General features: G+C 43.0%; 1 protein-coding gene and 1 long non-coding RNA gene across 12 annotated transcripts in view; one reads left to right on the plus strand and one right to left on the minus strand.

Annotated features, from left to right (window-relative positions):
- LOC309528312 overlaps positions 1 to 9,110 on the plus strand; it is a 33,545-nt gene extending 24,435 nt beyond the window's left edge. For 2 of the 5 annotated variants that reach the window (XR_014217646.1, XR_014217647.1), the window contains exons 2-3: positions 6,191 to 6,303; positions 7,300 to 7,811. This is a non-coding gene — a long non-coding RNA (uncharacterized lncRNA). Of the gene's footprint in view, positions 1 to 5,491; positions 5,695 to 6,190; positions 6,304 to 7,299; positions 7,812 to 8,437 lie in introns of those variants that run through there. The other 3 variants (XR_014217648.1, XR_014217649.1, XR_014217650.1) reach the window with 3 other exon arrangements.
- The window catches only part of MACROD2 (mono-ADP ribosylhydrolase 2), a 1,043,571-nt gene that overhangs the window by 54,537 nt on the left and 963,088 nt on the right, over positions 1 to 25,946 (minus strand). For all 7 annotated transcript variants that reach the window (XM_082215586.1, XM_082215585.1, XM_082215587.1 and 4 more), the window contains 3 exons: positions 19,070 to 19,147; positions 18,417 to 18,491; positions 17,632 to 17,727 (listed from right to left, as the gene is read on the minus strand). In XM_082215586.1, coding sequence (XP_082071712.1) covers positions 17,632 to 17,727; positions 18,417 to 18,491; positions 19,070 to 19,147 — 249 coding nt within the window. The remainder of the gene's footprint in view (positions 1 to 17,631; positions 17,728 to 18,416; positions 18,492 to 19,069; positions 19,148 to 25,946) is intronic.

The raw sequence follows: 25,946 nt of genomic DNA on the forward strand, positions 1-25,946 counted from the left end.
TCTCGAAGCTACCAGCATGAGTCTGACCAAACTGTGGGAGGCAGTGGAAGACAGGAGTGCCTGGCGTGCTCTGGTCCATGGGGTCACGAAGAGTTGGACACGACTAAACAACAACAGCAATGTGCCATACACACAAGCCTTTGCATGATTGTTTTTTTAATGCTCCTCTACATGGAATAAAAATGAATTTAGGGTTTGTATGCCAGCTAGCGCCTTTGGTCATGGATAAAGAACATTATTTCAGTATGTGTTATTACTAAAACTTGGCAATTATGCTTGTACCACAAGGTTTTGTAGTGTCTTCATTCTGTATAACATCTAGATGAAGAAGAGGAGTTTGGATTTGATATCCCACTATATCACTACCCTAACGAGTCTCAAAGCGGCTAACATTCTCCTTTCCCTTCCTCCCCCACAACAAACACTCTGTGAGGTGAGTGGGGCTGAGAGACTTCAAAGAAGTGTGACTGGCCCAAGGTCACCCAGCAGCTGCATGTGGAGGAGCGGAGACACGAACTCGGTTTCCCAGATTACGTGACTACCGCTCTTAACCACTACACCACACTGGCTCTAGATGGTGGTCCTAGAGGGAGGTCATTAGGAGTTTTGTAGCTGGGTGATTTGATTTCTTATTTATTTAACTATTTATAATCTGTACTTTCATAAAATATGTTAGGGCAGCTTACAATACATAAAAAATACAAAATAAATACAAATGATATTATAAATACAAATACTGTATTTTTTGTCCTATAGGACGCACCGGCCCATAGGACGCACCTAGTTTTTTGGGGGGGGAAATAAAGGGGTGAAATTATTTTTTCCCCCAGGCGCGGGGCTGGGGCGGGGGATGCCCAAGCTTCCCCCGACCACAGCCCCCAGAACAGGCTGCTATCTGCAAGCCTAGGGAGCCCGGCGGGAAGTCCCGCCGGTCTCCCCAGGCTTGCGGATATCTGTCCCCCGAGCTTGTGGGGCTGGCAGCCTCCAAACCAGGTCGGGGAACAGCGGGAAGGTGGCTCTGCACCTCCCCACTGTCCCCCAAGCTTGTGGGGCTGGCGCTGGGGAGAAGCGCACTTCTCCCCAGCGCCAGCCTCCAAACCAGGTCGGGGAACAGCGGGAAGGCGCACTGTGCCTCCATGCTGTCCCCCGAGCTTGTGGGCTGCAGGCTGCTGCCCGCAAACCTTGCGAGCCTGCGGGAACTCCCGCCGGGCTTGCAAGGCTTGCGGATAGCTTCCTGAAGCCTCGAGAGCGAGAGGGGTCGGTGCGCACCGACCCCTCTCGCTCTCCAGGCTTCAGTGAAAGCCTGCATTCGCCCCATAGGGCGCACACACATTTCCCCTTCATTTTTGGAGGGGGAAAACTGCGTCCTATAGGGCAAAAAAACAACAACCGGTAATAAAAAAATCAATAAAACAGCAGTAGATACTGGTTGGTTAAAAAGGAGGGAAATTCAAAAGACACCTGAAAGAAGGCAGGGGTGGTTCCTGCCAAATATCACCAGAGAAGGAGTTCCATAGGGCGGGACCTGCCACACTAAAGAATCAGCTCCTAGGGAAGGCTAACCGAACCTCAGGGGCATGGGGAACCACCAGAAGTGCCCTATCAGAGGACCACCTTGATTGATGTAGAGTACAGTCCGATGGTCCCTAAGGTACTTGGACCCAAGTTGTTTAGGGTTTTGTGAATTAACAGAAGAACCTTGAACCCAGCTTGGTATTAGATTGGTGAGCAGATGACACCCAGCTCTGTCTCTGCTTCTTATCTGACCCAATGTGTCATCATTGATGTCTGGAATGGGATAGATTAGTGCTAGAAAGTCAATCCAGAGCAGATAAAAGCTGCTGTTCTTGAAGAGTTTATCAGTCTAGGGAACTGGTATTCAGCTTGCTCACTCTTCCCCTTTAGTACCTGGTTTGTAGTTTGGGTGATGATGCTTGGTTGGATGTCAAGTGGTTTCAATTGTTCGTGGTGCCTCCTATCAGGTTTGACTGGGGTGCAAGCATGGCTAGCACAACACATTTTGCTGCCTGAGCCAGAGCAGCAAATGCCCCATGGTCACCACAAAGGCTAGTCAAGGCAGCTTGTCACCTGGGGCAGAAAATTGCACAAGTGACTCTCCCCTTACCTGACAGTACAAATGCAGTAATAATACATTGTTATTTACATCCCTATGTATGATACCCAAACTAGCTGCTTGAAACAGCTGCGTCACTCTGCCCAATGGTTGGAGTGGCCCAACAACTGCAGCATTATCTATGCCCCAAACTAGATTACTGTATTGATCAACCAAGCCTGAAGCAGTAGCTGAAAATTATAGCTGGCTCAAAACATGGCAGCCAGATTGTGAGTTGGGACTAAAACCCTTTAGGCATATTATAGAACTAGATGCTGGTTTTCAACATGTTGGTTTTGGCTACCAGACGTCCCCATTTCCCAGGGACAGTCCCCAGATTTACACATCAGCCCCCATACAAAATCCACTGAAGTTGAAAAGTGTCCCCGGATTCATTGGAAAAAATCTGGTAACCTTACTGCGGTCACGTATCTGAAGTGCCACATTCTGCCATATGAACCTGCCTGTCAACTGAGATCTACATTGGTGCCTCCCCTACCTTCTGAAGTTAGGCAGGTGGCTATCAGGAATGCAACCTTCTCATCAGAATATAAGAACAGCCCTGGTGAGTCTAGCTAACTGGGTGCCCATGGAAAAGCCCTGCAAGCAGGCCTCAGTATCCAGACTGTGGAATTCCCACCCATCATATTCTGATGTCTTCAATTCTGTCTTTCAAGTGCCACACAAAGTGTCCTTTGGGTTTTAATGGCATCTGCTTGCCTTTTGTTATTATTGTTATTATTTCCTCCCTCCCCCTCCAACTTGCTGCTGGCTCTTATTATAGTCTTTGGCTTTTATCTGCCTTTAAAATGTTTTATTCTCTTTTTTTAGAGTATTACACAGAGGTACAAATAGGCAGACTCTAGACAGAAAACAAACAGAGAAGCCACAGAAACTCAAGGAAGGCAGCAAAACAGGATTCAGACCTATGAAAGAAAAGGTATTTTGCACAAAGAGCCCAGCATTTCAGAAGAAGCCAGAAGGATGAACATATTGTTATGAGTTTGTAGATGCCAGGCCAGTTTGGTTGGGGGGGGGGAGGAAGTAGGCTGTATGTGAGACCCTTCTAATTCCTGCATGGACCAGGCCAGCCTGGGTGATGGGCCATTAAGAGAATAAAAGGAACTGTGATGGGCCATTAAGAGAACCAAGGTCCAGATGTTTGACAAATCTTCCACCTGCCTCATTAAGAGTCGCCTTCCAATAACTACCCTTTCAGTCTATGCCCTCACCAATCCTAGATGGACGATATAACAGAATACCTTATGAAGAGAGACTCTGTCTGTGTGGGCAACCATGTGTAGAGGACATTTCCCATTACTTACTACAATGCCCACTGGGACGTGGGTGGCGCTGTGGGTTAAACCACAGAGCCTAGGACTTTCCGATCAGAAGGTCGGCGATTCGAATCCCCATGACGGGGTGAGCTCCCGTTGCTCGGTCCCTGCTCCTGCCAACCTAGCAGTTTGAAAGCACATCAAAGTGCAAGCAGATAAATAGGTACTGCTCCGTCGGGAAGGTAAATGGTGTTTCCGTGTGCTGCTCTGGTTTGCCAGAAGCAGCTTAGTCCTGCTGGCCACATGACCCGGAAGCTGTACGCCGGCTCCCTTGGCCAATAAAGCGAGATGAGCGGCGCAACCCCAGAGTCGGCCACAACTGGACCTAATGGTCAGGGCTCCCTTTACCTTTACTACAATGCCCACTATATACAGACCCAAGAAATCTATTCATGAAACCCCTTTTGACGAAGGAAACAAATCTAACAGGGTGGAGAAGGTGAAATGGCTACTGAGTGATACGGATGACTCTGTGACTTATAAGGTCTCTCTCTACGCCCTGGCAGTGCAATAAAATATTTTCAAATATAAAATAGTGTAAGGAAAGGGGGCACTGTACCAGATGACAATGGGTGGGGCCTCCTACTCCCTCTTTTACATAGTAGGACAGAGCAGGTGTTTTGAGGGCAGAGTTGGCTGTGATGTAGCCCAGAGGAAGAAGCTTTAGGGCTGGAAAGGCAGAGAAAAGCCATGGCTGATTTCTGCATGTATCTATAGCTGCAGCTATGGCAGAAACAAGCCACTTTGGGGGTGTTAATGGTGTGAATCTTTCCATTGTGGCTCAGGTTGTAAATATGCGTGGATAAAGACACTACAATCCCCAATGTGCCTCATTTCCAAAAGGAAACACAAACCTTGAGGCCTGGAACCCCTGGAACCTCGAAAAAGATGAACTAATATTTAAATTGCTCCTTACATGGAGTGTACTGTGCCAAATGTACAGCTCCATTTTCTAGCTGGGGTGATCCAGTAAGAATTTAAGTATCATGGGAGGAAGGGTATACACCACACTTCCATGGCTGCACAAGAAAACAAAATGGATGACAGGGTAGTTTACAAATTGACTCCACTCCAAATGCTGCAGATATTAATAATGCCAAAGAGTGCACAGCATACCATGTTATTTTGAATCTAAAGGTGAGGAAAGACTGAAGAAAGGGAATCGATTATATCTCAGGAAGTCTAATGAGGGCAATGGAAGTAAAATCTGACATTTGTGTTAGACATTAAAAAAAAAGTTTAACAATGGAGTTCTATTTCCACTATCACTGTGCAGGAAAAGAGGGTTTATGCCTTGAAGGTGGCAAGGGTGAAGTACAACCCAAACAGTGTTGGTTTTACAGTACAACGAAACCTGCTCTGACATTTTTGCATGTCGCTTGATTTACAGCCAATTCGACTAATGCCTTTAGGATGCTGTGGAAGAATCTGTTCTTCCTTGTCCATTCTCTGCAACAAGACTTGTACAGGGATCTGGGGAGCTGGAAAACAGCTTTTCAGTTTTCATTTATGTCAGTGTTTTAGGGCCACACTCCTGGCTGTAAGTCAGGCATCCCCAACCTGCAGCCCTCCATATGTTTTGACCTACAACTCCAATGATCCCTAACTATCAGGACCAGTGGTCAGGGATGATGGGAACTGTAGTCCAAAACACCTGGAGGGCCGAAGGTTGGGGATGCCTGCTGTAAGTTAAGGGTGAATTAGCTGAATCACATTCTGCTTTGAAACTTGGCTGTGTAGGAGAGGTAGATTTGAGGATGATCCATGCTGCATTTGAGGTTGAAAGGACTTAGATCCACTGTTCCACCACTAAGAAACATCCAACTCCAATGTAGTGGTGAAGGTGGAACTATCTACAGCATAGGGTACCATACCATATCAATGCTGCTTAAATAACACATCTGTTAGGGGCATGGCTCTGAACAGTTGTAATCTCCTGGCATTTTGAAGCTTGAGTGAACATGCAAAGACCTTAACACTATAGGCAAAACCAGAAGTATTTTGTTAACGGAATTGTTCTTTTCATTTTTTCTGCAGTCACCCTATTGGTACTGCTGCTTGTCCAGACCATGTATAGAAGCAGCAAAACAAGAGAGTGCTTTTCAAAATACGACCAAACGCAACTCAGCTTGGAAGAAGCTACCACCAATACTGAAGGTGAATTAACACTATTGTTAATTCACTCCTGAAATGGAATCCTAACACTGCCACTGGGTCCACTCCAAGTAACTGCTCGAAATGAATGTAAGGGAGATGGCTACTCAGGGAATCCATATGGTAACATTGGCCACATTAGAAATAGACACATTTTGGCTCCCATCCCTTGGTGCAAGCCCCTAGTGACTGGCACATAATCCTCTTCTTGCTCAAAAGAAGATTTTTATGAGCCAGCTAAGTGCAGAGAAACTGTTCCAGATGGTGGAGTCTGCATGATTGGATGATCAGCTGCCCACTGTGTTAAGAGAACTGAGAGTCTTAGAAGAATTGTAGGAATGTGAGTGACAGTCTGAATAGCGTCAAGTTCAAAAGGGGGTAATATTCTGAAGAGATGGGTGAAGTTATGTCACATTATTATCAATGACTCCTTTGCCGATAAGTTCCTCCTGTCAGGGAGAAGATTTATTTCCGTACAGAGTTGCTCATCTCGTATCTTCTTTTCATACAACAGTGTCCTCTTTTTGATTGATTGCCGAATCCTATAACAATCTCCTATTGTTTCTGCTTGGTGTCACCTCAACAGATGCTTTACACATCTTGCGGACTGTGCAAACAAGATGAAAATTGGGAGAACATGAGGGAACAGACTAACATGTCGAAGAGGCAAGGTGAAGTATCAAAGAGCTGTGAAGCAAAGTGAGTAGAATACGGACTCATTACCCAGAAATAATGGTCACTTATCCATGCACTGTCCAGATTCAAACTCACTTAACTGCAGTAAGGTGGTGGCCTCGTTTGCCCTCAGACCTTACCTGGGAATACTGGAACTTGGTTGTAAACACAGTGTAAATCAGGGGTCTCCAACATTCTTAGCACATTTGAAAATCTGAGAAACTGTTGTGGGCTCCATAAGATACATACTTCAAAGAAAATTTAAAAAAACAAACTGGTGATGCTCAGAACCCCTCCCCAGATTTTTATTGAAAAGTGACAAAGATATCTCACAAGGGTGAGAACACTAGTCACTGACTTGAAGCAACTCCACTCTTCCTCATTAGGAATTTCTGGGTAATTCTGTGACCTGTATATCACAGATTCTGCATATGTTCACTATTATTATTGACAAATCATCATAATCAAATGATTTTTATCTAAAGGCTGTTATTCTGAGACAACTCCTGCCGCCATGGACAAATAATACTTTGTCAACTACCTGCGGTCATTAAAGCCCAGTAGTGATTGGCAGGCCAACACTACTTGCCTGAGCTCTATCACTGTGGTGCACCAGGAGGGTGAGGGGTGAGATGGTGGCAAGGGGCAAACACACCAGCAGAGCCAATTCGGTGTTCCTGCTGACGTATTTGCACCATACCAACTTTGCCAATGCCCCTCCTCTCCTCCTTGCCTTCTGGTATGCCATAGTGATGGCAGTGCCAGGAGTTCAGATGAACAGCACTGCCCAGACCCGCAAAGCACTACTGTTCAAACCTCATTTTGGGTTTCCAGGAAACTGACTTTTCATCCATCCTGCATACCAGAGAGGACAATTCTCCAAATGATAATAACCATGGAAACAGGGTGATGTGGCATGCTGGGTATCCAATGTTCCTCTATATTTATCCCCGTTAAATAAAGAATTGACGTGGCCTCATGCAGCTACTTTGTTATATTTGTTTGGAATTTCTATTGCAGCAAGATCCAAAACACCAACCAGTCTACTATAGAAAGCCAGAGTTGCTTTATCCTTGAACAACGTCACCTACCAGAGGGTGACATTCTTCTAGCAGAGGAAGAGGTGGGAAGCAGCAACACTCCACTGGCTCCTCCCTCCTTCAAATGTCACCTGGCAGAAGCTATTCCATCAGGCCACAGCTAAGAGAAAATTGGGAAGCGGGGACACTTTGTTGGAATTAGTAAGACACCACAAGCAAGGTGCTTGGGCTTCTCTACTAGAACTAATTCCTCTGGTCCTATTAAGAATTTTGTAACTTTAATAACCAGTACCTGAGTTTGCTTGTCTTCCTCTTCCATTTTTAATTTTATGCCATTAACTTTTAGACCATAAGTCCTAGAACAGAAGCCGTCTTGTTTTATTTATTACAGATAATGTGAAGAGGATGACAAACCATTTTGATTGATGCCTTCTTGGTTTGTACTAACTTTTCAATATAAAGCAAGTCAAATAAAGTGCTACCATAATATTACTATTTTGCACTGGTACTTTAGCAATATTTTTGTTAATCCAAGAGATACAGTGGCATGAGCTACGGCTTAGTTTCTGATAGCAGTGTTGTAAAAACATAGATGGCTACTCTTCTTCACAATCTGAAACATGCATTCTTTTCTCTTCCCTGTCTTTGTACTTTCAGCGGGATGTTATTGTCATCTTCCAACTGCTTAAACAATGCAGTACCCAAGTGCAAAGCATTACCTAATCTCACAGAACAATACTAACAAACATTAATTTATGCAGCTTTAAGCTCCTTTCTTTTTTGCTGGCTTAGAAAAATTAATCAAATGTCTGATTGACAATTGACATAAACATTGTCTTGGACCGAATACTGAAAATTGAATGTCAGATTGTCAAAACAATTCTCAATTAAAGAACAGGACAATATTAAGTGGGACAAATAGCTACTGTATTTTGTTCTGTTTGTGAAGAAAGGAGTCAAATATAATGAAGTCTACTCCTCTGTCATTGATAAAGTATTTTTACGTCTAATGTTTCTGTTTGTTCCTTTCTGTTTTTTGCTATCAAAGCAGATGTCCTTAAATGATTGTGACAAAATGGGAACGCTTCACATTCCTTAATTGTTTCTATTTTTATTAGCACATAAAAGGCAAAATCCTCCCAGTGAAAGAAATGGAAACAATTAAAATTCAGAACTGAACCTGTACCACCTGCTCTTTACATGCAATCTCAGCTTCTGCGTACATAATGCCTACAAGAAAATGAACAGGAACCGGCTTGCCTCCTGTTTCAGAAGGATGGACTGCATTATTCTTTCCTGCAGGCTGATAACTTATGTCTAAAACAGATGCAATAACCAGACCATCCTGCAAAAGTACAATCCAGTTGGTGGTATCTCCTGCTGAGCAGCTGTCCAAAACCAATAAATAGTTCCTTCTGCTGTGATGAAACAGCGGTTTTGTGTCATCGATTCAGATATTGATAGAATCTCATTTTTGCTGATATGGTATTACAAAGGTCTCTCTGCATCCTGACACACCACTATTAGTGAAAGGTTCCCACTGCAAAGCTGTATAAAATTTGACAGGAGCACTGCAAACAGAAAGGCAGGCTCCTCTACCCGTTTTTTTAGTCTCTCCAGAAAGCAGCACCAAGAATCAATGTAATCGGCAGAACCGACGCATCTTGTAAATATCAGCCTCATCTGTAGAAACCAACTTTATCCTCTCTTGTCTAATGAGCCAAATATTTCAACCCTCGCAAAAGAGGTGAGGAGGAGAAATAAGGAATATGTCATCTCCTCCTGCACCTTCTCATGGTAGCACAGCTGTTTCTTTAGGAAATGTATAGCACAGAAATCCTCTTAGACTCTTCCACTTTTGATAGAATCTCTGGTGAAAAGTTATTCGGTTTGAGTTACATGTGTCATAAATACTTCATACGTTCTAAGCAGTTTTGGAGATTATTGAAGGTAGTTAGTACTGAGCCTGGGTGGCATCTGGCTGGTCTACTGTGGATTGCAATTTAATTAATTTTATTTTACTGTGTTGATTTTATTGGAATTGTACGGTATGGTTGTGAAGCACCCCGGCATGCTGCAAATATGAGTAACGGCTTAAAAATTTATTGAAAGGGGGACAGAAAAAGAAAAGAAAAAGCAGAAACCAAACTTTTGTAATTGGGGTGAGGTAAGAAGGGTGGGACGCAGGTGGCGCTGTGGGTTAAACAACAGAGTCTAAGACTTGCCGATCAGAAGGTCGGCGGTTTGAATCCCCGCAACAGGGTGAGCTCCTGTTGCTTGGTCCCTGCTCCTGCCAACCTAGCAGTTCAAAAGCACCTCAAAGTGCAAGTAGATAAATAGGTACCACTCCGGTGGGAAGGTAAACGGCGTTTCCGTGCGCTGCTCTGGTTCACCAGAAGCGGCTTAGTCATGCTGGCCACATGACCCGGAAGCTGTACGCCGGCTCCCTTGGCCAATAAAGCGAGATGAGCGCCACAACCCCAGAGTCGGTCACGACTGGACCTAATGGTCAGGTGTCCCTTTACCTTTACCTTTACCTTTAAGAAGCACATTCTAGATTCCTTCCACAGTCACAACATCCTGTTATAGTGGGTCAATCAATAGAGTTTTAAAAAGGGAAATCTGCATTAATTTTGAGAAAAACTGAGTAGGAGACTCAACACACCTTTCCACCTTTCTCCCCAATATCTGTGGCATTTGTGCCATCAATCTGTTTGGAAAGTTATATGTACTTTTAAGAAAACCACAAGAGTAGAAAAAACACAAAGCCTTGCAGAACTGCAAAAAAGGAAAGACAACACTGTTACAATAGCTGAGGTTGCTTTTTATCAAAAGGTGACAAATTCTACAAAGGATTAAGCTCAAAAGGCTTTAAGCCAAGCTGGTCAAAGTGTATATTCTGCCCTGTTGTATTCTATTAGTCTTTTCTATGTTCACACTTTCAAATCTAGCAAAGAATAAGTTGACAGTAAAATGACAGTGAGATACATTCTCCAGTCACCGCATAGACTATGGTGCAATATGAAACTGTCAGGGAAACTTATGTGTATACGCATGTTCACAATGAAATATGATCTCCCTAAATTTGAAGCTGTTGATTATGATTAAAACGAGGCAGAGCAAAACAAATTCAGAATGTACCACCATCCATGATGCATGGTGACTGTTGCTTAGGATTGACAGGTTTCCTAAGTCTGCTGCCAAAGGGCAGTGCCTTGAAGTTTCAAGATAGTACCTACTGAAGCTGGAAGTACTTACACATAAAGAGATCACAACCTTGCCTTTCTAGGAAAGTTACCACAGAAGTAGTAGACATATCTCAAACGATCTCAAGCGGCAGGGATAGGATATATCCTTCCCAAAAGGCAGGGCTGGGGAACCTTTGGGTGGGATTCAACTAATAAATCCCATGAGTTGAAGCCATGCACAAGGACTTCTGTTTGTACAGGGCTTTCCCCTTTCCTCCCACTGTGTGGCCCCTAAATTTGGGTTGGGGTGTTAAGAGAACCCCCAGAAAAGTGCACTTAGGGTTGGGAGTGTTAGAATTCCTGCTCCATGACTGCAGTCATGGGATTTTTGTCTATCACATGACAGTGTATGTTTTGACTCCACAAAGTGGGAAGTGATGGAGACAGGATGTTTGTGTTACTGTGTTCCATGAAGTGGGACTATTGTCCTTTGTTCTTTTTCTCTTTGCTGTCTGATGCTAGAGAGAGAGGGAGCCATGTTGCAGTGCTCCGTGTGTGTTTATATGTAAATAAAATAGATTAGCCAAAATGCTGAGTTCTGTTACGTAAGCTGCAAAGACTCTGCGGATCCTTAAGTGTGCCGGTGTCTGTTGGCATCGGTCGCTGTGGTGTTCAGGCTGAAGAAAGCTTTCGAAGCTCCTGAATGATCGACCAGGAGGGAGAGAACATGCCAGTTGGGCATGTGTCTCTGCCAGGGTCCTACTTGAGTGTAGGATGAGCTGACAGGGAGGGGGTCATTTCCTCTGCCAAACGAAAATATTTGCCCTGATGAAACAATCACCTTAGCGCCACATTGAAGCCCTCCCTTTGGCTCTCCAGTTGCTGCTTATCCACACGTTGATCATCCCTGATCATTGGTCAGGTTTCATGGGAGTTGCAGTCCAACAACAAATGGGCAGGAGGGAAGGTCCTCTTTTTGAACACAGGCCTATGGCCCCCCAGAGATCGCTGATGAATAAATGCATGTCTTGTTCTGGCTGTTCTTCAGTGCAGAATGTTTGCCACTTTCCCACCTCTGTTCAAAATGCATCTAGTATACCTTCATTATGTGTCCACTTTTCTGTCACTCGCAGCAGAGCAAACTGCTAAGACTGGAAGAATGTGCCAGTAAAGAGTTATGTGAAAACCTTGGAAGGAAGCTGGGGGGTAAGACCTGTGGAAAAAACAGTGTTTCATTCTGTGACTCTGCTCTTTTTCCAGGATTCCCTGAGAAGGAGGCTAAAATTCTCAAACGATAGGCTTTGTTATAAATTGTAAAAAAGGTAGGCAGAATCAAACCACCTTGAATATAGATTTTGGAAGAAGGGGAACATTGTCTCCATACAAGTACTCTCCAGGCCGTACAGCAGCTTATGCTGTGTGGATAAAAATATGGATAAAAATTTACCCCGCTCTCCTTCTTTGGTGAATAAAAGGATTTTGGAATATTCCATGGTTTCCTGGGGGAAAATCAGTTTTTTAGGAGACTAGAATAGAATAGATTTTTGTGAATTATTATCAGATCACTTGTAGAAATATTTCTTTCTCTCACTTCAGGCCACCATATTAGTTAATGTTGGTTAGATAGGAAATAAATTATGGACCTACAATGCAGTATTACTGCTATTCATCAACAGACTGGAAACAGCAGTACTTTTTTATTCCATCAGTCAACAACATGGCAAGCAGTATCCACAGCAAAATACTTCATTAGAACAAGCTACTCTTTCAAATCATTAATAAAACTTTCCAGTCAGGTAGTTGGCCTTGGGGGAATGAAGAGGAAACAGCACAGGTTTCGGTTGTCATCAATCTTCGGTGAGCAATGGGCAGGGGTCGAACATACATGCTTGTTTAAGGGTGTAAAAAGAGTTGATTTGCAGTAGCTTTCATCTAATCTTTCAGAGAAAACTCAAAGGAATTTTGTGCTATTTGTTTATCTGCCCTGGGGGCACCTCTTAGGATGCTTCTAAATGGAGGACTTTGAACATTTAAAACTGCCTTATACGGACTTTTGGTCCATGTTTTCTACACTGACTGGCCGTGACTCTCCAGAGTTTCAAACAGGGTTCTTCCCCAGTCCCACCTGGAGATCCTAGAGATTCAACCTGGGATCTTTTGCACACAAGGCGATTTCCCATTGCATATCCCTTCAAATGCCACACAATGGTGTCAACATTCCTAACACTTCCAAGCCATACAGGGACTGTGCTCATCCTGAAGGTCAATCCAGTTATAGCACTACAACATTGCATTATTCACCGCCTGTTCCTTGACTTCCTGTATCGTACTACGTTGGGAACGTGCTCTTCAAGTGCAAATTTAGGAAGTCTCAGAGAGGCTTTTGTCAATGATCAAATGAGGCAACTCAAGAGAGTTAATGAGGTTTTCCGTGCTGCAGAATCATCAGTGTGCAGAAGCCAAGGAGATCTATGTCTCATTCTATGGTTTCTTGAATCCCTTCTCATCGCCATTGCCTCTCTTCCATCCATAATGAGTGGCAGACTTAAAGGGATGGATGCAATTAAATTGCCTGAGGCTTTGCCAAGAGAAGATGGAAAAGATGAGTGAAGGAGATACAGCTGAAAAGTATTTTGGAAATAATCCCAGTGCTTCTGATTTTTGTGTAAAGCATTTTTCTTGAAGTGAATGTGGAGCTGCTCTTAAATTTCTGTAGAAGATACTTTAGTGAGAATGGTATTATTTTACTTACAATAATTAATGTGGAAGTAGCTGCCTTTTTTTTTGAAGATCTTGTTGGTTTGACCACTAAGTACATGTCCCCTGCCTTGGGCCAATAAGAGGAGGAAATAGTTTCACCACAGCCTAAATTAATTTTGGAAATGTTTCTCAAGCAAATTGTCCTAATTCAACTCTCCTTGAAGTAAATCTCCTTATTAGATTCCCTGCACCCCCTGCATCCTCCATTAGATTAGGCCTGCAATCCTAAACACATTTGGCCAGTGAGTTATTTATTTTCATCTCTTCAATAACCACCCGTTCAACAAAGTCCTCTGGGAGATTTACAAAACAAGTAAGTCACAGTGACCTTAGTGAGACTTGCTTCCAAGTAGCACTATGCTGCAATTTATTTTTTTTAGAAAATTGTAAAAAGAGTAGCATTTGTTTTATTTTCTGTTTCACATGTGTTTTCGGGTTGAGTTCAGCAACCGCACAATGCAATTGTTTAACCATCCAGTGACTTGCATGGGTCCACTTTGTGTGGGACACATTTGAATGAATTGATAGGGCATGTTAGCAGTGTTCATAGACTGCTCCCAAGAAACAGGAGCTTAGCTGCATGCCATGTATGGAGTCAAAACAGGATCTCTGGCTAATGGGTTGGGGGAACAAGGCCAGAGCAAGTGGTGCAGCCCATGTTTTGTATCCAGAAGGTCCCATCCCAGGTTCAATACCCAGCAACTCCAAGGAAGGTAACTTAAGCAGCAAGGCTGAAATATCTGTCTGACACGCTGGACCACTTCTAGCCAAACCATCATGCTTGGTATATGCCTATGTACCAGGACTGCCTGGTACATTAAAAAAAGCACATAAAAGCTCAAGATACATATTGATCTACCCACACGTAGTTGTTATCCCTGAGAAACATAGAAAACAACAGGATATATTTATCCGAAAGTCTTCAAACTTACACAACCCTTTAAAAATTAGCTGATGAAGGTGAATACATCTAAACAGGGCCCTGTCCTGGCTTCTACCCATAATGGACTTCTGACTTCTGCTCTATGATTGAAACTGAGTCTCCATCTACAAGCTGATAAATTATAAGGATCAACATTATTGTTGAGTGAAGAAGAGAAGATCTTTGTAATGAATTATTGTGTTATACATATCTATATGAGTTTGAGTTTGTAAGCTCTGTTAGAGTTTGTAATCTCTACCCGAGTTTGTAATTCTTGTCAGAATACATACTTTTGAATGGATTAGTTTTTGTTACTATTGACTACTGACTTGTGAGTAGGGACCTCTCCCACTATTGAAACTTACATTGGCCTGCGTTCTTGGTGTGCTTTTTTTCTTGGTATATGTACCAGGCCTACCTATGTACAAGGCAACTCCACATGTTTACATAAGTGCACTCAAGATATTCTTGAAATTCCTGATGCTCAGAAGCCAATAATTAACCCTTTTATAGATTCCCTGTGACGTGTAGCTAGTTGGTTTTTTAAAACTGTATTCAGTATTTGAGCTAAGTGTTCATTGTGGCAATAATCAGATGTACAGAAGCTTGCATGAAATGTGTTTTGTTCCATTAAGCCAAACCTGAGAGCGTTAAACTTCTCCACTGAGCCTAGTACACTTTGAATCCAAGTCAATCTGGCATATTTTCCACAAATCAGCTATTCCTAATCCCCTAAAGGCAGTAATTACCCCCTCAGCATCCTCAGAAGTGGGATTTATTTAAGTTTCACAGCTCCGTCCTATAAGCCTCTATGCAGGGCTTGAACGCTGATAGATCTTTGCTTATTGCCCAATCCCAACCCCAGTGTCAATGTAGGAACTAGCCAAGCCCCCCAAATTTCAGCTTCAAAACATAGCATCTGACTGACCAGCGATTAAGTGCACAGGGTGGTAGGTCTCCTTGATGAAGGTTCAGAAAGGTGCCTTTTCCCCCTTGCCAAGGATTATGTGCTGTTTTACCTGCAGCAGTTTAAAGCAGAGTTTGTGCTACTGCAGATAAAATAGACTCACAGGATCAGTCTGCACCTTGATAGTCTCTTATTTTTAGAAAGAAAAAATGCCAAGCTAAAAAAAACACCCTTTCCTGACATTAACTTTTCTAATACTACATATATTTGAATCCTAGGTAGAACAGATGGTGAAATATAATGTATCCGCTGGGAGCTAAATGGAATTTACCAGCTGTAGGGGACAGTAAAGTATTAGAAGGAAAGGTACAAATAGTGAAAGTAGATTCGGTTCAACTTGCTTTTGATGAGGCATAAAATAAAATGTAAATAATTCCTGTTCAGAAGAAATTAGCATAATGGTTTTGGCATTTGCAACAAGAATAAGCCTGCGTTTTCTAACCTAGATTTGCAAACGAAGGAGAAGTCACACCATTTACCTGGATTTGCAGGAAGGATTATATCAATTCTATTATCACTGACAGTAATGAAACACAGCGCTGAGGCCATTAGCATTGTGCACAATAAAGAGGGTGTGATTAGTCTCAACTTGGATTTGCAATGCAAAAAAATTAAAAGAAAATGCCACGAAGCTGGATATGAGCAAAGGAAAAAGCAAGTGCTATTAACCCGAGCTTCCACCACGGAAAAAGTGTCAATATTACAAACAGGTTTGCAATTAAATCAGTGTCAATGGAGCCGACAAAAGAAGTTCATAATTAGGAAGATGTAGTTATCATTGACCTGGATTTTCCACAAAGACCATAACTAGGTTTTAATTTCAAAACATCTGATCTCTGCATCTCACAAAGGAAGGCCTCATTGTTATTAGCCCTTCATGATTAGAGAATGCTATTATGATGCCAGAGACGACTATTGCAAATGGGTAGGTGGGCACAATGAAGCCACATGCTAAATGTGAAAATTGAACTTTATGTTAAGTTTCACACAGTGCAAACCTAACCTCAGACCAACACGACCATTTCTGGGAGTCTTGGTGCATGAAATTTGAAAACAGTGTTTGCTTTTTACCTTTTACAACCTGATCTTGCACAGCACTTTTAGCTCGACTGTAACAACATGTCCCCTCCCCAAGGCAAGATGTCCATTGCCACAGCCACTCAGCAAGCGTGTCTTTAGAGTGTATCTCCCCCCCTCCCCCCCGCGCAAAGAGTGGCCTAGCTGTGGACTGATCTGACCAGGAGGAAATTGTTAACCTGGACCCCACCATCAAATACCCTTCTGGGAATTGTGGGGCCTTTCTATTGTCACACTGCAGTCAGCTCTGCAAGAGGGTGCCAGGACTGGGTGCAGGCGTTGATGGCACTGCATACTTGGTCACTAGGGTCACGCTGGCAAAAAGAGGCCTCTATCAACAGTCCTCCGGCACTTTGGCCAGCGATAAAAGAATAACCTATAATTCTAATCAGAACACAATATGGATCCAAGCCAAATGTCTGCCTATGGTATTTTGATGCCACCTGGGAAATTTCCTTTTCTAAATCATCCTAATTGGGTTTTGTGTTTTTGCCACACCCCTCTAAGTCAAAAGTAGACACGGGGGGTGGGGGAGGCATATTTATCAACCTAGTTTTCAAGGGAGCATGGACACATAGAACTTGTATCAAGTATTCAAAAGCAAAAAACCAAGACACACAAAACAGCTCACTACTAGATTTAGGATTGATCATGAGGGACGCAGGTGGCGCTATGGGTTAAACCACAGAGCCTAGGACATGCCGATCAGAAGGTCGGTGGTTCGAATCCCCGTGACGGGGTGAGCTCCCGTTGCTCGGTCCCAGCTCCTGCCAACCTAGCAGTTCAAAAGCACGTCAAAGTGCAAGTAGATAAATAGGTACCACTCTGGCGGGAAGGTAAACAGTGTTTCCGTGTGCTGCTCTGGTTCGCCAGAAACAGCTTTGTCATGCTGGCCCGGAAGCTGTACACCGGCTCCCTCGGCCAATAAAGCGAGATGAACACCACAACCCCAGAGTCGGCCACAACTGGACCTAATGGTCATGGGTCCCTGTACCTTTACACTGAAATACTAAAATAGTGGTGTGGGGGGGGGAGAGACACCAAAATAACCCCATAACGCCATAGCATATAACGTTTAAGGATTTGGGGGTGGGGTGGAGGGAATTGTTAACTAAATGGGAGGGGGGGCATGGAATGGGTAGGTCACTATTTCTCAGTGTCTCCAGGGACAGAAGAGAGAGCTGCCATAGAAAGCCATGGAGAAACTGACACTTCGCCAATGGAGAGAGAGAAAACCTAAAGCAGCCCAATGAGGACTGTGCATGTCCAATGAGCACAGAATGCTGACTTGGAAGGTGGAGGGAAACCAAGGGGAGGGCTGATGAAATGGAGAAACACTCAACACAGCAACATTTTCCTTTAGGGTCTCACTTGTCTTAGTAGAATTTACCAGCTTACCTTTTTCTTCCCCTTTGTTTTCCTGATTAGTTCTATCTACCTCAGGCGCCTGTGGTTTCTCTTCTTGTATGGTCTCTTCCTGGGTTATCAAAGTCTCTGAACAGAACGAAACACAGAGAATACAGACCATAATAAACGCAAAGAGACTACTAGTCAAGTCATTTTATATTCTGTTGGAAGCCGCCCAGAGTGGCTGGGGAAACCCAGCCAGATGGACAGGGTATAAATAATAAAATATTATTATCGAAAATGATATATATGCCCACCATGTAGTTCTTGTTTAACTTAGGCAGCAGTTTTTCAACGGACATTGTCAGTCTAATGAATTCAAGAGAAGCCTCAGTGAAATAAAGCTAACATATTGAACATAAACTGTGAAAGTAAGTCACATTGAAACTGATGACTTGAGTTTTTAATGCAAGTTCTTCAAGATCATTGTTTAGTTAGGCTGAGAAATATTCCAGGAGAAAAATATTTAATTTCAAGGTAACTAGCATATAACATGATATGTGAGAATAAAGAAATGGCAGAGTAAGGGCCAAATCATCTAGCACAAAGCTGTAACAACATTCATAGGTTTAGCAAGAAGAATACATCCGCTTTCAAGACTTCCACTTAGATGTCATCGGGATATTAATTATTTCCTGTTCTCATTCGGTACCAGACAACTGAAGAAACAGATGTTTGTTGCAAAAATGTTGTTAAAATGTTGTTTAAAATGTAGCCTTTATCATTTTGGAATGTTTTTTCCTGTCCTGCTCACATTCTTAAAGTACAGAAAGTACCTTCTGCTTCCATGTAGGAGACTTGAGATTCTGTCTGAGTGTTCATTTCAACCTCTGTGGATTCCTCTTGGTGTCCTGTTGACATCATAACGATTGGAAGATTATACCAATATGATACTCAAGAGCGCATACAATTTATAATCAAAACTAATCATAAAAACAGAAAAGAAATGGAATGGCATACTACTTATCAGAACATATCTAAGTGAAATTCAGAATTTCTGTGATTGAGAATAATGATCATATTGAATGATGCCAAGTTCCAATCAGCTATAAAAAATAATAATATCTAAAATTCTCCAGTAAAGAATTCATTCTATTAAGCAGTAATGAATAAATGACACTTGCATTATTAAAAAATAAAGAAAACTACAGTCATTATCTTCTCAAGACTCAATGAGGTTACGTTATGACCTTGGATCAATATTGTTATAACAATTTAACTGGAAGGCCTGTTTCTTTTTTGCTTACATTAGAGATTATGCTACTCAAATTGAATGGTTGCAGCAGCTATTCATTGAAGTTTATGGATGTTTCCCCGAGGCATCAATAACCATGTGAGGGAAAACTTGACTTTTATAGCTATGAAAACTTCTATGGTCCCATCTGATCAATTACTAGGATTCTGGGGAATATTTTGATCGAAACCATACCGTCAGCTTGATCTTGTTCACAGACTGCATGAGGCATTGGGTTATGTTCTTGTGTAGCTTTGGCATCTTGGGAGGATTCTAATAAAAATAAAATAAATAAAACTGAAGTGGATTCTCTGTTGAACAAGCTTTAAACCGAGCTTCTGATGAATCCAAAGGTCAACACAGCCTCCTCCCCACACAAGTTCACACATGCTTCTTACCCCAACTGAGCACATGGGGATGTCTAACTCTCCTGGTGCATTAATATCCTATTGCACCTCCTTGCTGCCCAGTGAATTGGTGATAGGAACAAATTTGGAGTGTACAGGTTGGTTGGTTGGTTGGTTCTGCAGTCTTTTTAGATATTTCCAGCACTTATTGGATCGCAGGGGGAAGAAGTGCATGATGGGATCTCAGCAATCCCATCATGCCAATCTCCTCCAGTTAGCTGTTGCTGACAACATCTGAGCAGTGTGCCGATCAATCAGCTGCTTCCAGTGCAAATAAACTGGGCAGTGCAGGTCCGCAGGTATATCAAACTCAGAAACGTCACTTTCATAAACTTGTGGTTTATGAAATTTTATCCAGTGGTGGGCAGCGGGCCAAAGAATCAGCGTCCTAAACCTGCCAAAAACGATCAATGCGGGATATGTGAGAAACCTGGGTGGTTAACATCTGATCCAAATTTAATAATCTGTAAAGCAGGTATGCATTGAAAGTTTGTGATTTTAATTAACTGCAAATAATTCCCCAAGGCAAATATTTAATTACCTACACAGCTTCTTTGCAATAAGTTTACAAAGTCAACTTTTGAAGTAGAACTGTTATGTATACACATTTTTCAAATTATCTATGTTAAAGCTCCTCAAACTAATCCACTGCGTTTTATTAATCTTATTCAGAATTCTAAATGGTTTCTGCTAATACTATCAAAATAATAGAGAGAGGGAAAGAGAGATTTCAGAATTAAATCACGGAAGCAAGGGGGGGGGGACCGAAAGGCTGTCCAGGCAGTCTAAACAATCCAGACAACAGTCTGCTAAAAGCAGCGAGCAGGTGTACTGCAGAAAGTTGCCTGCTGAGAAAATAACTCCAGAGTATTGAAGCAAGCAAAATCAAAGGAAAGGAGAAAAGAAAAGGAATCGGACGCACCATAAATTTTAGCTGATAAGATAATGTTTTACCAATATGTAATCAATTCATGAATTAGACATTGGTGAAAAAGTTGAGAATAATTTTGGCAGCTAGAATAGACATTTATTTACGCCTTGATCCCAAACCTATTGGTAGAAAGTTGCACCAATTCAAAGCACCAGTTCAGCTACTGAGTGGCAGATGCAACCTTTTAATATGATCCATGTTCTATGTTGTTTTAATTTAGTGTTGATAAAATAATTGTGTTTAGAAACTACCTCTATATCTTTTGATATAAATACATTGCATACATACACAAAAGGTAAAAAGGTAAAAGGACCCCTGGATGGTTAAGTCCAGTCAAAGGAGACTATGGGGTCCGGCTGAGATACATATAGGACCTGGATAAAAAAATCCCACGCAACTACTTTTGCATGAAGGCTTGCTTTTCTCACTCCCTGTGTCTCATGGCAAGTTTCGTCTTGAAATGATGAAGAACGTCTAAAGCAGTTTGTGATAAGACATGTGGGTTTGCTCTTCAAAGGAGAAATGTTAAAACGCACAGAGAGTGCATGTCAAGTAGCACTATGGATCACAGCTATGGATTTCGTAGTAATATTTAGAGTGCAAACATTCTTCTTCAGATTCAAAAATGTCAGCAACCTGCCTGAATTCCGGCGGAAAAATATTCAGCTTTCACATCCTCATGCTGTCTTTTGCAGTATAGTATGTGAATTATTTCCAGCAACTGACACTTTCCCATTTTGGACAGCTTAGAATTGAACAATGTTCATTAGATGGTCCATGACTTGTAATCAGTCACAATTAGAACTCAAGACAGCAGGGTAACTGTGGCAGGGCACATGCTTTCAGTGCATGAAATCCCATGCATTCTCTCTCTCTCTCTCTCAGAGAGAAGCAGGTGATTATGAAGACCTCACTCTGCTAAAACACTAGGCAGCTGCAGCTAGTCAGAGTAGACAATACTGCACTAGATCAATATTCTGACCTATCAACATTAATTAGATCATACTATGTGCTATTGGGGGGGACGCGGGTGGCGCTGTGGGCTAAAGCCTCAGTGCCTAGGGCTTGCCGATCGAAAGGTCGGCGGTTCGAATCCCCGCGGCGGGGTGCGCTCCCGTTGCTCGGTCCCAGCGCCTGCCCACCTAGCAGTTCGAAAGCTCCCCCGGGGGCAAGTAGATAAATAGGTACCGCTTACCAGCGGGAAGGTAAACGGCGTTCCGTGTGCGGCTCTGGCTCGCCAGAGCAGCGTTGTCACGCTGGCCACGTGACCCGGAAGTGTCTTCGGACAGCGCTGGCCCCCGGCCAATAGATGTGAGATGGGCGCACAAACCCCAGAGTCTGTCAAGACTGGCCCGTTCGGGCAGGGGTACCTTTACCTTTACCTTTTATGTGCTATTGGGACGCAGGTGGCGCTGTGGGTTAAACCACAGAGCCTAGGACTTGCCGATCAGAAGGTCGGCGGTTTGAATCCCTGCGACAGGATGAGCTCCAATTGCTCAGTCCCAGCTCCTGCCAACCTAGCAGTTCGAAAGCAAGTCAAGTGCAAGTAGATAAATAGGTACCGCTCCGGCGGGAAGGTAAACAGCGTTTCCGTGCGCTGCTCTGGTTTGCCGGAAGCGGCTTAGTCATGCTGGCCACATGACCCGGAAGCTGTACGCCGGCTCCCTCAGCCAATAAAGCGAGATGAGCACCACAACCCCAGAGTCGGTCACAACTGGACCTAATGGTCAGGAGTCCCTTTACCTTTACCTTTCATGTGCTATTGCTCATTGTAAGTACGTATCAGTGACTAGATTCCATTCAGTCATGATCTTAAGTCCACAACAGGCGAAATACTGAGATGCAGGAGTCATATGTTGCAAATTAACCCCATAACTAGAAAAACTGGACGACTATAGCCAACATGCAGCTTGAGATATTGCACATAAAGCAGTTAACACTCATGAACAGAGCCAACTAAACCCTACCTATTGGCAGGTTGTGAGAATACCCCTTTCACAGAACTTTGCTACTCCTATATTAGGGAAGACAGACTACATTTATCTCTGCGATTCCAGAATGTAAGCCTTGTTTGCTGCTATCTACACAGAACTGAGCTACAGTCATGGGAAAAAGAAAGTACACCCTCTTGGAATTTTGTGGTTTTACATAGGAAGACATAATAACAATCATCTGTTCCTTAGCAGGTCTTCAAATCAGGGATATACAACCCCAGATGAACAACAACATATGACATATTACACCGTCTCATGACGTATTTAACAGAAATAAGGCCAAAATGGAAAGTCCAAGTGTGAAGAACTAAGTGCACCTTATGATTCAATAGCTTGTAGAATCACCTTTAGCAGCAATAACTTGAAGTAGTTGTTTTCTGTAGGACTTTATATGTCTCCCACATTGTTGTGGATGAATTTTGGCCCATTCTTCTTTACAATGTTGCTTCACATTCAGGTAGGTAGCCGTGCTGGACTGATACAGTCGAAATACAGTGGTACCTCGGATTAAGTACTTAATTCGTCTCGGAGGTCTGTTCTTAACCTGAAAATGTTCTTAACCTGAAGCACCACTTTAGGTTAAAAGATGAGCGCCTCAACCCCAGAGTCGGTCACGACTGGACCTAATGGTCAGGGGTACCTTTACCTTTACCTCGGGTTAAGAACTTAATTCATTCCAGAGGTCCGTTCTTAACCTGAAACTGTTCTTAACCTGAAACTGTTCTTAACCTGAAGCACCAACTTTAGCTAATGGGGCCTCCTGCTGCCACCACGCCGCTGCCGCACGATTTCTGTTCTCATCCTGAAGCAAAGTTCTTAACCCGAGGTAATATTTCTGGGTTAGCGGAGTCTGTAACCTGAAGCGTATGTAACCTGAAGCGTCTGTAACCCGAGGTACCACTGTATAGAAAAAAATATAAAAAATGCCCAGTAGCACCTTAGAGACCAACTAAGTTTTTTCTTGGTATAAGCTTTCATGTGCAGACGCGGCAGATGCGGCTGGGGACGCGGGTGGCACTGTGGGTAAAACCTCAGTGCCTAGGACTTGCCGATCATATGGTCGGCGGTTCAAATCCCCACGGCGGGGTGAGCTCCCGTCTTTCGGTCCCAGCTCCTGCCCACCTAGCAGTTCGAAAGCACCCCTAAGTGCAAGTAGATAAATAGGTACCGCTTTATAGTGGGAAGGTAAATGGTGTTTCCGTGTGCTGCGCTGGTGCTGGCTCGCCAGAGCAGCTTCGTCACGCTGGCCACGTGACCCGGAAGTGTCTCCAGACAGCGCTGGCTCCCGGTCTCTTAAGTGAGATGAGCGCACAACCCTAGAGTCAGACATGACTGGCCCGTACGGGCAGGGGTACCTTTACCTTTAAGATGCTACTGGACAACTTCTTAATTTTTTAATGTTGCTTCAGTTCATTGAGGTTTGCTGGCATCTGTTTATGCACAGCTCTCTGAAATGCACAGCATTTCACTTGGGTTGAGGTATGGACTTTGCCATTGCAGCACCTTGATTCTGTTCTTTTTCAGCCATCTTGACCTGCTTACGAACTAGTACTAGCAGATATGTTCAACCATCACAACCTTTATGGCAGGCATAGGCAAACTTGGCCTTCCACATGTTTTGGGACTACAATTCCCATCACCCCTGACCACTGGTCCTATTAGCTAGGGATGATGGAAGTTGTAGTCCCAAAACATCTGGAGGGCCTATTTGCCTATGCTTGCTTTATGGTCTTGTAGGTGTCAGGTGAAAACCTTTCTTTTAAATAACATACAATTTACAGACTGACCCTTTCAGTGATATATGTGTTTTATTTTTTGCAAGCATCTAATAAAATTCCTTTTATGGGGTGGCTATATAAATGCAGTTAAAAAAATAATAAATAAACAATACCCTTACTCTTCCTAATGACCATATTCTTTCCCCCTTTTTAGTTTACTTCATACTTATACACATTAGTGAGAGAATTAGTTTAATTTTTTTCCTGGTCTGTGTGTGATGCATTGCAAATCACTAACATGGGGTAATTCTTTGTAAGGGCTACTAGTCCTGAGATAATTACACTGAATGTTATAAATAAGTGTAATATAATAGCATTCTAAGCCACAATAGAAGATTCTCAATTTTATTTTACATATATACTGTGTCTGAAAGAAACTTTGGAGAGCCAAGGCAATGTTATTTAAGCTTCCAAGAGTGCTATTACATTGCTATGCAGATTTTGACTTTCAAAATTGTTAAGGTCAAGACTATATTGAAGACTCTCCTCCTCCTCGAATGCAAATATTAAATCAAATATTCAAGCCTAAGGGCCCAAGGATAGATTTACTTTTAAGATTAACAGGAATAAAATAAAGGAAGCTAGTAAACCCACATTCATAAAGAAAATCCAGTTAATGGAAAATGTATGACAAGTGTAAAAAAGATTAGCTTCAATATATATCATGAAAAGGGACTCTTATAGCTGATGCGAGGTAAGGTCTTCAGCCTCTTCCAGCAGGGGCCAAAAACAGTAGCAGAAGATGGAATACAGCCAGTGGGTGTTATCTATAAAATACATACATATATACATACATTTCATAAAATTTTCACACTGCTTGATTGCAAAATAAACCCCTTAAAGCAGTATACAAGAAAAGCATTAATAAAAAGTATTGTTGACAAGGTCTCACTCCTGTCAGTAAACTTATAGTGTAGATGTTATTTCTAAAGGAAATTATTTATTTCTTTGTATTGCCGTGCCACAGAGAACCAAAGTTATCTGGGAAGTGATGATGGCATGGTGCTCCATCCTGGCTCTTGAAAAATGCATTTGTTCATCATGAGCGTCCAGGTTGCAACAACTCTGCCCCTAGAACAGGGGTCAGCAAACTTTTTCAGCAGGGGGTCAGTCCACTGTCCCTCAAACCTTGTGGGCGGCTGGACTATATATATATATTTTTTTTGGGGGGGGTGAACGAATTCCTAGGCCCCACAAATATCCCAGAAATGCATTTTAAATAAAACAACACATTCTACTCATGTAAAAACACGCTGATTCCCGGACCATCCGTGGGCCAGATTTAGAAGGCGATTGGGCTGGATCCGGCCCCCTGTCCTTAGTTTGCCTACCCATGCCCTAGAATTACACAACAGCTCTCTTATATTTACAGTATCCCACTGCTCCTGGAAGGAGGAGGAGGAGGGGGTTAATCTGTTGCAAACTTGGTTTTAACAGTGTTACAGATTGGTAGGTTTTCTATCCTGAAAGGCGGGAGTTAGGCATTTGCAATAAATATTTGCTCAAAATCCTTTCCAAGAGGACAAACGTGTGAGCCAATTGTGGGGCATCTCTCCCTCCTTTCCCCTAAGGTCTAGAGTAGTAGATGTGGTTCTCTTCCCCGCACCAATAAGGCTTAAAAGAACCCTCCGGGAATAGGTTAGACAGAAAAAGACTGTCTCAAGGCCTCCTAGCAATCTTCCTGGCCAAGTGGCTTCCCTAAGTCTCACATTGCCTCATACCAAAATATGCAGCAAAGATCCTTAAGGAGCATGAGGAGGAGGACTTCCGGAGGCGCGCCGCCATTGGCAATGGCGGTCTCCTTCTAGCTTAGAGGGAGAAGCTCCGCGGAAATCGGGTCTTGCCGCTACGGCGAAGCGGGGAGCCCTTTGAAAACCACAGGTGGACGAAGCCTGTGACCGTGGGACTCGGCGGGCACCTAAAGCGCCCCCCAACTCGCAAGGGAATCCCGCGAGGGGCTCC

The sequence above is a fragment of the Podarcis vaucheri genome, assembly GCF_965113315.1.
Source record: "Podarcis vaucheri genome assembly, chromosome: 3".
NCBI lineage: Eukaryota > Metazoa > Chordata > Lepidosauria > Squamata > Lacertidae > Podarcis > Podarcis vaucheri.